General features: G+C 35.9%; 1 protein-coding gene across 1 annotated transcript in view; it reads right to left on the minus strand.

The window, feature by feature from the left end:
• Positions 1 to 11,838, minus strand: part of LOC129660000 (amine sulfotransferase-like) — a 28,105-nt gene extending 16,267 nt beyond the window's left edge. The window contains exons 1-4 of the mRNA XM_055591466.1: positions 11,747 to 11,838; positions 10,982 to 11,095; positions 8,236 to 8,386; positions 5,669 to 5,877 (exon numbers count right to left, since the gene is read on the minus strand). Coding sequence (XP_055447441.1) covers positions 5,669 to 5,877; positions 8,236 to 8,377 — 351 coding nt within the window. The 5' untranslated portion in view covers positions 8,378 to 8,386; positions 10,982 to 11,095; positions 11,747 to 11,838. The remainder of the gene's footprint in view (positions 1 to 5,668; positions 5,878 to 8,235; positions 8,387 to 10,981; positions 11,096 to 11,746) is intronic.
• Between the last annotated feature and the right edge of the window lie 699 nt (positions 11,839 to 12,537).

The following is a 12,537-nucleotide window of genomic DNA, read 5'->3' on the forward strand; positions in this document are numbered from 1 at the left end:
AAAGTGGGTTGTGAGCCCTCCTCCAGGGGATCCTCCTAACTAGGGGATCGAATCCACATCTCTTACATCTCCTGCATTGGCATGCAGGTGCTTTACCACTAGCACCTCCTGGGAAGTCCTCTATGCAGAGTTCATCATACAAAATGCTAGGCTGGATGAATCACAAACTGAAATCAAGATTGCTAGGAGAAATATCAACAACCTCAAATATGCAGATGATACCACTCTAATGGCAGAAAGCAAAGAGGAACTAAAGAGACTTCTTGATGAGGGTGAGAGAGGAGAGTGAAAATGCTAGCTTAAAACTCAACATTCAAAAACTAAAATCATGACATCTTGTCCCATCACTTCACAGCAAATAGAGGAGAATAAGTGGAAACAGTGTTAGATTTTATTTTCTTGGCCTCCAGAATCACTGCAGACAGCAACTGCAGACTGCAACAGCACCTATGAAATTAAAAGATGCTTACTCCTTGGAAGGAAAGCTATGACAAACCTAGACACTGTAGAAAGCAGAGAGCTTGCTTTGCTGACAAAGGTCCATAGAGTCAAAGCTGTGTTTTTCCCAGTAGTCATGTATGGATGCGAGAGTTGGACCATAAAGAAGGCTGAGCATCAAAGAATTGATGCCTTTCAGTTGTGGTGCTGGAGAAGACCCTTGAGAGTCCACTGGACTGCAAGGAGATCAAGCCAATCAATTCTAAAGGAAATCAACTCTGAATTCATCAGAAGGACTGATGCTGAAGCTGAAGCTCCAATACGTTGGCCACCTGATGCAAAGATTCTACTCATTGTAAAAGACCCTAATACTGAGAAATATTGAAGGTAAAAGGAGAAGGGGGCGACAGAGGATGAGATGATTGGACAGCATCACTGACTCAATGGATATGAGTTTGAGTAACCTCCAAGAGATAGTGCAGGACAGAGAAGCCTGGCATGCTGCAGTCCATGGGGTCCCACAGAGTCAGACATGATTTAGAGACTCAACAACAACAAAATAAAACAGAAGATACATATACAAATCTCTATGAAATAGGTAACATAAAAAAACTGACAAAAGTTTTAATAATTTCACTGAATAAGAAATAACTGTGGGCAATAAGGTTTTCAAAACCTGCTTAATTTCATTATTGATTAAATACCTGGAAATTAAGATCAGTTTTAGATAGCATCTTATAATCACCAAATTGATAAAATTAGGAAATCTGATAGAAAAAAATACTAAAAAAAAATAAAAACTCATATTTTATAGTTTTCACTGTTTATGCTACAACAACTTTGTTTGAAAAAAATAGCATCATTTTATGAAGTTGAATATTTTTGTACTTTGTGGCTTTGCAATTCTATTCTTGGGTGCTTAGGGAAGCTCATGCTGATGTGCACCACGGGCCATGCTCAAGAATGTAATGTAACAATGCATGTTCTAATAACAGAATAATGGAAGAAGGTAAATATTCAATGAAAGAAAAGTGTGGGTCTCATAGAATTACTTACATAATCTATAACATTATACAGCAGTCAAAAAAAACATTGAAAATAAAGAACAAGAAAAGGCACATGTCAAAACCTCAGGGAAAGGGAAAACAATTGATAATATATAGCTAAGTAGAATTTAAAGCCAAATATTTTAATAGGACAATAAAAAAATTGGTTAATGACCAACAGAATAGGAATCTGTATACTGCATTAATAGAAAAATGTGAATAGCACAATGTCTAGAAACTCTGGAAAGATTTCAATTTAGTTACAATCATGAAAATTTACACACTTATCTTCAAACATAAGCATAAAAGGATTAACATAATAAATTTATAATATTATTTAGCAAAATTTATTTTATATGTTTGTGTTAGTGTCCCAAGGTGGCTCAGATGGTAAAGAATCTGCCTGCAAGTCAAGAGACCTGGGTTTGATCCCTAGGCCAGGAAGATCCCCTGGACAAAGAATGGCTACCCATTCTAGTATTCGTGCCTAGAGAATACCACAAACAGAGGAGCCTGGCAGACTACAGTCCAGGAGGTCACAAAGAGTTGGACACAACTGAATAACTAACACTTTCAATTTCTGGTGCCCCAAGCAGAGAATAAACATTATTTTCTCATGTAGTCATGGAATGTATTGAAAAATTGATCTACATGTAATTGGCCATAAAACTTCTTGATGTATTTCAAAACTTAGAATTCTTACTATACCATTACCTGATTCCATAATTACTATTCCTTAATATTAATTATCAACACTGAAAAACAATTTTAGTTTTATAAATATTTATAAACATTTTATTTGAAAATAAAAATTCTTCAGAATAATTTGGACCAATGAGAAAATTGAAAATGAAAAGATAGGTTACTTTGATGCTAACAACATTATATCCATAGCAATGCTGAAATGGATATTCATCATTTTAAAATATCAATATTTAACAAATAAATATTGGATATCACATGACAAAAATATATTCAAACAAAATATGAAAAAAAGTTAAAATCAAAGCAGAAATCAATGAAGTGGAAAATATTAATTATTTTAAAAATTTTAGTTCTTTGCAGCAAAAAAATAACAATCTAATAAGAAAATGCCCATAGTCTGAAAAATGTGCAAAGAAAAGAACAAAGAATGTACAATGAAAAAATTTTCACTGTTACTAATGAATGATAAAATGTAATCATAGAATTAGATAAATATTCATCAGTTCATGAAAGTATACATTGCAGTTTTTTTTCAACAGTTTTGAAATATAGATGAAAGGGTGACAATGTACTTTGAAAATAAAATTATACTAATGATTTAGGGAAAGGTAGCTAAATGAAATAAACTGCAAAAGGGAAAATGTTTTAGAACTATAGAGCTATCAGTATGTGACATATTGTAGTGGAATTTAATTAAATCTTCAAAATATTCTTCTTATTTGTAATTTTAAAATACTTGAAAAACTAAACAAATTTTAAAAGCTTCAAAATTTGTCTTACAAAATTGACTTACAATGATATTAAAATCAAATATCTTTCAATATCATAGAAAACTGTCTATTTAAAAAATATACAGATAAAATTTCCTGAAAAAAAATTATTCCAGCAGAATGTTAATAAAGTACAATATTATAAAAATGTAAGATTTATCTCAGAAATAAAGCATTAGTAAATATCTAATCAATTTCTTTTTGCTTTAATTTAAAGGTGGGAAAGAGGGAACGTTGTACCTACAGGGTGCCAAAAAAGGACTTTTAAGTTATTAGAACTTTTCTGAAGAACAAAATTCAAATTTCAAGAGAACTGAGAAAGGGGGAAAAAGTATTTCTCAACATTGTGTACCTCAAAATCATTGCAACATAAAACAAAAAACAAAATCAAGAAAAGTATACAAAAAAATGTCAGTCAAGGACATAATATTTCTCATCACCTCAATATTCTATTTCTTTTCTACAGATATTTAAGCCCTGAAACAGAAAAGAAAGAAGTACAAATATTGAAAAGCAGAGAAATATAGAATATATTATTATTTTAAAATAAAATGTATTTCAGAGAATACAGGGAAAATTAGTAAAACAAATGAAGAGATTTGTGGAGCCAAATAGAATAGTGTAACAAGATCAGTATCATTTACTTTATAACAGTAATAGCTAAATAGAGAAGGCAATAATGAAAACCAATTAATTACGTGTGTAAAATTTAAACCAAAATCTGGCAATCCAGGAAAAAAAAATGTAGGAAGCATACAAATAGCATCATAACACTTGTGGTAGACACAAATATTCTTTTTGTTTAGTTGCTGAGTCATGTCCAGCACTTTTGTGACCCGAGGGACTGCAGCCCGCCAGACTTCTCTGTCCATGGGGATTCTCCAGGCAAGAATGCTGGAGAGGTTAGTCATTTCCTTCTCCAGGGGACATTCCCAACCCAGGTATATAACCCACATCTGCTGCTTCACAGGCAGATTCTCTACCACTGACCCACCTGGGAAGCCCAGACAGGAATGTATATCTGATAAATAAAGAGCAATAGAATATTGCTGGATGGAATGTTGGAAAAGAGCTATGATAATGACTTCTCAGACTTAATCTTATTTTATTAATGCTAATCAGCATTTAATATTATTGGGAAATTAACATATTAAAGAATAAACTTCATGGGACTTTATCAGTTACATCATTCAAAACAGTGAAGAATGGGCACATATTAAATATATCTATTAATTTTGGGAATGCAGAATGAATAGTCAGAGGAGGGAAATATGGAAATAGCATATCAAAATGTAGACTTGAAAACAGTAGGGAAAGACTAAATGCTGAAATCATATTGGATCAATTGGCCAATCCCATTGGCAATTATTACACAATAGTCATATTTCAAATCACCTGTGATATCTGATATAATTTATAATTAAATGTAAAAAATAAAAACAGAGAGGAAAACTGGAAAGTATTTGCACAATCTTTCTAGCTGGGAAGTGTTTATTAACAAAATTTGATAGCAAGATACTATGAAGGAAAAATTGTTAAGTTGGTTACATGAAATTAAATGCATTCAACAAGTTTTAAAGGTAACTGTTAAGTGGAACAATTTTTACCCCATACAAACGCTTCAAGCAAACAGTAAATAAAGACAAATTTTAAGAAAGATAGGCAAAGGATATAAAGGATATTTCAAGGCCTGGAAATAAACAGAAAAGGGCTCAAGTTTACTAAAACCAAAAGGACTACAGTTAATCAAGAATAAGATAGTTCTTACCTAACGCATTAGCAAAGATTTATTATTTCATTCTTTGGTGAGTGTGTAAGGAAAAAAACATTCTTATATGCTATTTGATGAAGTGTCAGTGATAGATTTTATAAGGCAAGTAGATAATACCTACAAACATTTAAAAATTTGGTCATCTAAAGCTGAAATTTTCACTTTTAGGAAAACACTTCACCAGAACAAAAAAAGTGTGAAGATCTATAAGACTGCTTGTTGCAGTATGGTACAGACATTTTCTAAAACTTAATCTGCTCATCAATTCACAATCATATATATTGTACATATAGTCATAGAATAAAATCCTACTAAACTGTTAAAGACAATAGAATTTTATGTGATGGCAAAATCATTTTTGCTATATGTTTTATAATTACATGGCAAACAATGTGTGTGAGATCCCAATCCATGTATATAGTTACAATTTCATATATAGCTTTAATGTGTAAAGTAATATTTTTATTTGGTGGGGTATAGGAGGTACCAGGGCTTCCCTGGTAGCTCAGGTGGTAAAGAATCCACCTGCAGTACAGGAGACCCTGGTTTGATTCCTGGGTCAGAAAGGTCCCCTGGAGAAGGGATAGGCTTCTCCAGCATTCATGGGCTTCCCTGGTGGTTGAGACTCTAAAGAATCTACCTGCAACATGGGAGACCTGGGTTCAATCTCTGGGTTGGGAAGATCCCCTGGAGGAGATCATGGCAACCCACTCACTCCGGTATTCTTGCCTCGAGAATCCCCATGGACAGAAGAGCCTGATGGGCTACAATCCGTGGGGTTGTGAAGAGTCGGACAGGACTGGGAGACTAAGAACAATATCAGAAAGAATATAATAATCACATTAGAAGGAATGTGAATGAGTGGGTTTGGGAGGACATTATGTAAAGAAACTAATTTTGTTTGTTCAAAAGGTTCATGAACTATTTGTGTGACATACTTTATTTTTTTTGTTCTTGAGACCTTTTGGTGCTAAATAGTACGGGAGGTGGGAAGAAAAGAGGCGAGGGGATGGTCTCTTCTCAAAGTCGCTTTTGTGTAGATTGTATTCCAGGAAGGGGATTCTTTCAGCTGTGTTCACAATTTCAGTTCTGTTACGATGTCCCTCATAGTAAATCAAGCTTAATATCTGCTGAGTCCAGATGGTACCTGTAAAAATATATATCTTGTTTTCGACCTTGAATTAATTTTTAACAATAAATGTCAATAATAATGCCATCCATCTCAAAACTATCTGAAGCAGTTTCTTTCTTTTTACCACCCTAAAGGCATCAGTGAATTGGTCCAAGTTTTCTGTTTGTGTTTTACATTAAAATTATTAGAGATGATATCAAGGGTTTTACTTCCTTTTTCACTCTGAAGAGCTGTGGGGGTTCTGATTCCATAATAATAGTGAATCAGATTCATCCTTCAGCTCGGTTTTCTCTACTTCAAGTAAAGTCTGTTTCCAAAATTTTCTCTGACTAACTCTGTTTCCATTTCCTTAGTCTCCTTTCTTTAAAAAAAAATTAATATATTTATTTTAATTGGAGGCTAATTACTCTACAATATTGTAGTGGGTTTTGCCATACATTGACATGAGTCAGCCATGGGTGTACATGTGTCCCCCATCCTGAGCCCCCTCTCCCAGCTCCCTCCCCATCCCATCCCTCAGGGTTGTCCCAGTGCACCCAATTTGAGTGCACTGATTCACGCATTGAACTTGGACTGGTTATCTATATCATATATGGTAATATACATGTTTCAATGCTATTCTCTCAAATCATCCCACCCTTGACTTCTCCCATAGAGTCAAAGAGTCTGTTCTTTATATTTGTGTCTCTTTTGCTGTCTTGCATATAGAAGCTTTGTCATTTAAAAGAATAGACAAATTAAGAGCTCAAGACCTCTTTCACTTTTTTTGCTTACTTATTATTTCTTGACAAAATACTTGGGCAAAATTAAGGATAAAGGAAAAACTAGATATGGACTTCAGTGTTTGAACTAAAATTAGGCAGACCGAGATGCCACTGATAACTAAGGGAGGAAAAATAATCACCAAATCAGAGGTGTTAATAAGTTGTGCAGAGTGGGAAAATCCAGGAGTAAAGGGATGTATTACTATTTCAGGGAAGTAAACAAGGTCATGAATTTCAAAGTAGATGGTAAAAGGAAGAGTTGGAGTATTTTCATAAAAATCAGGAATGTTTTTATTTCCATTGACTTAGATTCCAATGTGTCTTTGAGACCATTATTCACTTCATACAACATCGCTTCACTGGCCCCGGTCATCTTACGTTCTAAACAGTGTAATATAAAAAATTGTCTGATATGAAAAATTGTGTCTGACTCTTTAGGACCCCATGGACTGTAGCCCACTAGGCTCCTCTGTCTATGGAATTCTCCAGGCAAGAATATTTGAGTGGGTAGTCATTCCTTTCTCCAGGGGATCTTGCCACCCCAGGAATCAAACCCAGGTCTCCTACATTGCAGGCAGATTCATTACCATCTAAGCCATCAGGGAAGCCCAATATAAAAAAAAACAAGTTGTAAAAATTTCATGTTGAGGACAATTTGTCCTAGAGAAATTTATTTTCTTATTATATGGAAAGTGTTAGTTACTCAACTGTGTCCAACTCTTCATGACCCTCTGGACTGTAGCCCGCCTGGCTCCTCTGTTAATGGAATTCTCCAAGCAAGAATACTGAAGTAGCTTGCCATTTCTTTCTCCAAGGAATCTTCCCAACCCAGGGACTGAACCCAGGTATCCTGCATTGCAAGCAGATTCTTTACCCTCTGAGCTACTGGGGTTTCTTATTATATGGAAGTACAAAGCAATTAGAGAACTACGAAATCATGAATTAGTTCTGGCTGAGATATGCTCCTAACAAAAATCCTGTTTTGTTTTTTTTTTTCTTTTAAATGTATTTTCTTCATTCTCAGACCAAGGGCAGCATTTAATAAGTATCTCCTATTGGTTTCCTGAGGGCTTCCCTGGTGGCTCAGAGGTTAAGGCGTCTGCCTGCAATGCAGGAGACCTGGGTTCAATCCCTGGGTTGGGGAGATCCCCTGGAGAAGGAAATGGCAACCCACTCCAGTATTCTTGCCTGGAGAATCCCATGGACGGAGGAACCTGGTGGGCTATTGGCTTCCTATTTGGTTTCTTCATAGGTGCTAACAGAGATGACAGTATAAGCATTTCAAATGACCTTATTTTTTTTTTTTTAATTTTTAAACTTTACATAATTGTATTAGTTTTGCCAAATATCAAAATGAATCTGCCACAGGTATACATGTGTTCCCCATCCTGAACCCTCCTCCCTCCTCCCTCCCCATTCCATCCCTCTGGGTCGTCCAAATGACCTTATAAGATAGACACATGAGGTTTGTTTAACCCTTCTTCTGATCCTAAATGGCTACCTAATTGTTGGCTGGGCTACTGTCAAAGTCTGGATAAGAGTACATCTGTCCACATGTATTACCAAACCAGAGTAAAGAATGAAACGGGTGGCCACTCCTCAGACTTACCAGATTTGGGGTATGTAATGAGGAAGACATCATCATCTCTAATTTCAAAGTCATCTAGATTTTTTAGTAAGTCAATATTAACAAAAGGACGTGTAAAATTATAGCCTTTAAATTTAAATAAATATTTGTCTTCACCATCCATAATCAACACCTAAAAGTAAAAACAGATAAAATACAATTCGAATTCTTAGTATTTACAATGATGACTAAGACTTCCTGAACTTTCAATATGGATCAACTCGTTTACCAGAGAAACCAGCTTACATATAGTATATCATTTAATCTTCACAGGAACCCTTTGTTGCTAGAGATATTGTTATTACCACTATGTTAAAGATGAGGAAAGGAAGATACTAAGTTAAAGTGGTTGCCTTGAAGGAAATATTATCATGATTTCAAACATACAGGTGAGTAAATCAGCAAACTGCTTAAGGTGGCCCAGTTAACAGAGCTGCAAGATTTTGAGAGGGCAACAGGCAGAAAGGCCAGGGTCTTGAAATAGAGGAAATAGGCTGCAAATGTCAGATGTTTTTTCTCTCTCTCTTAAGCAGCAGGAGGAAACAAACTACAAGTGTTAGATATTTCCCCCTTCTCTATAGAAATTTTAAAAGGGGTTTCTTTTAAAAAGAGATTTCTTTTAAAAATTCCGTGTTGACATAAGGAGGACACCTGGTTCCACCAGAACTTAACTTTTCTCAAACCTCAAGCTAACCAATGCATTTTTCTTATGGAAATGTTTATCTTATGCTATGTTAATGAACTATGTATTTATCCTAGACTCTGTCTTCAAGTCAGGTCTTGCCTATGACTCAGAACTGACTTTGACAAACCAGTATGTTTTACTCAAGCAAATGTTCTCTTAAGCTACGTTAATGAGACTGTATTTGCTTGGACACCTGCGTTTCTTCAAGATTCATGTCAATCTTTTTATGGTCCAGGACAACTCACACTGTGCCAATGTTATCTCAAAATGCATGTTGTGGGTGAGGGGCCTGGTGCCATTCATGAGTTTTGAGACATTTCCTTTTTTAATTAGCTGACTGCTAGCAGCTATATAACATCCTGCTAAAGACTATCAGGGGGCACTCTTTCTGCCCCCTTCTGATGTCTGTGTCAGAAGCTTTCTCTATCTCTTTTATACTTTAATAAAACTTTATTACACAAAATCTCTGAGCAATCAAACTTTGTCGCTGGCCTCAGATTGAATTGTTCTCCTCTGGAGGCCAAGAATCCCAGTGTCTTTCACGGCTCAGCAACAACCTTTCAATTTGATGCCAGACAATTTGGCAACAGAGTCCATGGTCTTAAACATTTTATCATACAGTTTCCTATGATCTTATATGTTTACACATTACATGCTTTTCATTGTTTTAGAAGTAGACATTTCTTTAATGAATGTACTTTTAACTTCTCTTTTTCTTCTGCTACATGAAGAATCTACTGTGTCTGAAAGAAGCTTTTGAGGTTCTTGGATTTAATATGCTCTAACAGATGAATTGTGGTATATGTTGTGTGGGAGAAATACCAATTGGATTTACACTGGAAATATTCCTTCATATAGTTGCAAGATACTATTTGGTAATTGTTATATTTTCCAATAGAAGTTTTGTATTTTTTTAATCAGAATCCTGAAATAAGTCTAAAAAAGAAAATGAAAGCAAAAATTGGAAGCAGTCTAAAGATACATCTTCAAAAATCATTCCTGCCAAACATTTCTTTATTAGCTCTGGCAGAGAAATCTATTCTATTTTTAAATACATATCTAAGACTTTACTATTAATAATTTTTTTTTGTCAGGAAGTAAGATTTGCTGATGGGTCTGAGTGAGGAAAGGACAGGGCCCTTGTCTAGGGGCCCTTTATTAGGAAGAAATCTATTCCTAATTGTTAAATAGATGAGGGAATCCAAGAAGTTCTAATAATATTACATTTAGAGCCAGCATATATTTCAGTTATGTACTTTTTAAAAATTTCTGTGCACACTAGGAAAATGAATTTGTTAAAAATTTTGCAAATATAGCTTAATCACAAAGCAACATTTAATCCTTTCAAACAATCTAACTCATTTGATCACTGCTGTTGTTGTTTAGTCACTAAGTGGTATCTGATTCTTTTTTGACCCAATGGACGATAGCCTGCCAGGCTTCTCTGTCTATGAGTTTTTTCAGGCAAGGAAACTGGAGTGTGTAGCCATTTTCTTCTCCAAGACATGTTCCCATCACAAGGATTGAACCTGCATTGCCTACAGATTCTGTACACTGAACCACCTGAGAAAGACCACCTTATCATTAAAGGGAAATAAAAGTTGGGCTTAGTTTGCTAAGGAAGAGAAAAAAAAATCACCTGTATTAGAATCACCCAGGAGTCTGGACAAGCTTTCATATTGTAGGCCCTATTTCAGACTGGCAGAATCAGAATTTCTGGGGAGTGTAACTTGGAAATCTGCATTTTAACAACCTAGCCTTTCCAAAAATGAGAATCAAAATAATGTTAATTCACTATCTTTGTTTCAATTGATGTTTTATCTCAACTTTCAGAGAAGTCTTTGGGGCATGCTGCTTTGCAATACAGGAGATGTGGGTTCGATCCCTGGGTGGGAAAGATCACCTGGAGAAGAAATGGCAACCCACTCCAGCATTCTTGCCTGGGAAATCCCATAGATAGAGAAGCCTGATGCGTTATAGTCCATGAGGTCACAAAAGAGTGGGATAAGACTTGGTGAATAAACAACAACAACAACAATTTACCTCTCAATTGAAGATTCAGTTAGAGTTCTACCAACGTGCTTGTAGTTATCTCACTCAAGTTGCAATCCACAGAATCTCAACTATTGAGAACTGAGAACAGAATAGACTGATAACCTGCAAAGAATGGGTTCAATATCTGTAGCACTATTTTGACATGGCATCACAACGTTTCCATGAAAAACCTTGGAGAATTCATACTGTGGAGTGAGGTAAGGCAGCATTTTTACTGTATAACATGGACAAATGCAGAAGTTCATAAATAGAAACTATAGTTGAAGTGCAAGCAAAGATGAAAATGAGTCAATATCACAAACCACCTGACACCCCACAATGCCCCAAACAACCACCTAGAAAATACAAATTCCAGACACTGAATGTTAAGAGAAGTTGAAAGCGTATTAGGCAGTCCACACAAACATTCTGAATACCACTTCTTTGCTATTAATAGTTCAGTCTGTCTTGCACAGCTTTAAGATAAAATCATGAGTTGTTTGTCACAGATGCAAGAGAAGAGTTGGTTATGGGGTGGATTCATACAGGATCTCAGCATTGGCAAGACTTGTATATATCTTCATGATGAATATAGGAGAAAGTGACAGTAGAGAGAAAGGACATCTTGTTTCTCCTTATTCTTTCACTGAAGTCTAAAATAAAGGGAGAGGTGGGGGGAAACCCAGCAAACCAAGGAGAAAAAATTAAATGTGTTTGTGTGCTGAAGAGAGGGTAAGACTTGAAAGAGGCTAAGTCTACCCTATTACTACTCACTGTTAGAGGTCAACTGATGAAGCAGGATTCACTCTGATACAACCTTAGGGGTGTTAGGGATTGATGTGTTGCTGAGGAAGAAATACTCCTTGCAGAGTTTGATTTGACCAATAAGTAGTGTTCTAGAATGTCAGCTGGTAGCCCAGTGTGGATAAACAAATTGAATAAGATTCTGTTGATATTAGGGAAAGGATATCAGGTTGCTCAGAAACAATAAAGTGCCGGGAGTCCCCACCCATGACAGGGTCATGTGGGAGAGTTCTGGTGGGCAAGGTGAGCCAGAATTCGAGGGATGCCCCTCTGGGCCTGCCTGAGCATCTACCCCAAAACCAGAGTCTGTTTTACTGCTTCATGACTTTCACCAACTCCTCTGACAGTCACGGGGGGGGGGCTATCCCTGACCACCTTTTCTCTGAAGGAATCAATTTAGAGCTCTAGCTAATTAGCCTCCTGGGCATAATAGGAGTGTTTCAATCTAAACCCCTCAGAGGGCTCTCTAACTTGCCTGACAGGTTTACCCGGACTCCTACAGCTATGCATAGTTTACAGTCTCCCAACCCCGAGAGGCACGGGAAGCTTAAGATATTCCAATAGTATACAGCCTCTCGGATAGTTAGAAATTGTTAGAACTAGTAGAAGATTTCATTGTTGAGCCAATGCTTGCTGCCAAGTTTCCACATCCCCTGTATTGTATCCTTAAAAGTGTATTAATTAATATAGTTGGTACATAGAAAAAATAAGTAGTGGCCTTGATGCTAACAACTTTAGACCCTTAAGGTAATAAATTCTTT

Source organism: Bubalus kerabau, chromosome 9, assembly GCF_029407905.1.
Source record: "Bubalus kerabau isolate K-KA32 ecotype Philippines breed swamp buffalo chromosome 9, PCC_UOA_SB_1v2, whole genome shotgun sequence".
NCBI classification, from domain to species: Eukaryota; Metazoa; Chordata; class Mammalia; order Artiodactyla; family Bovidae; genus Bubalus; species Bubalus kerabau.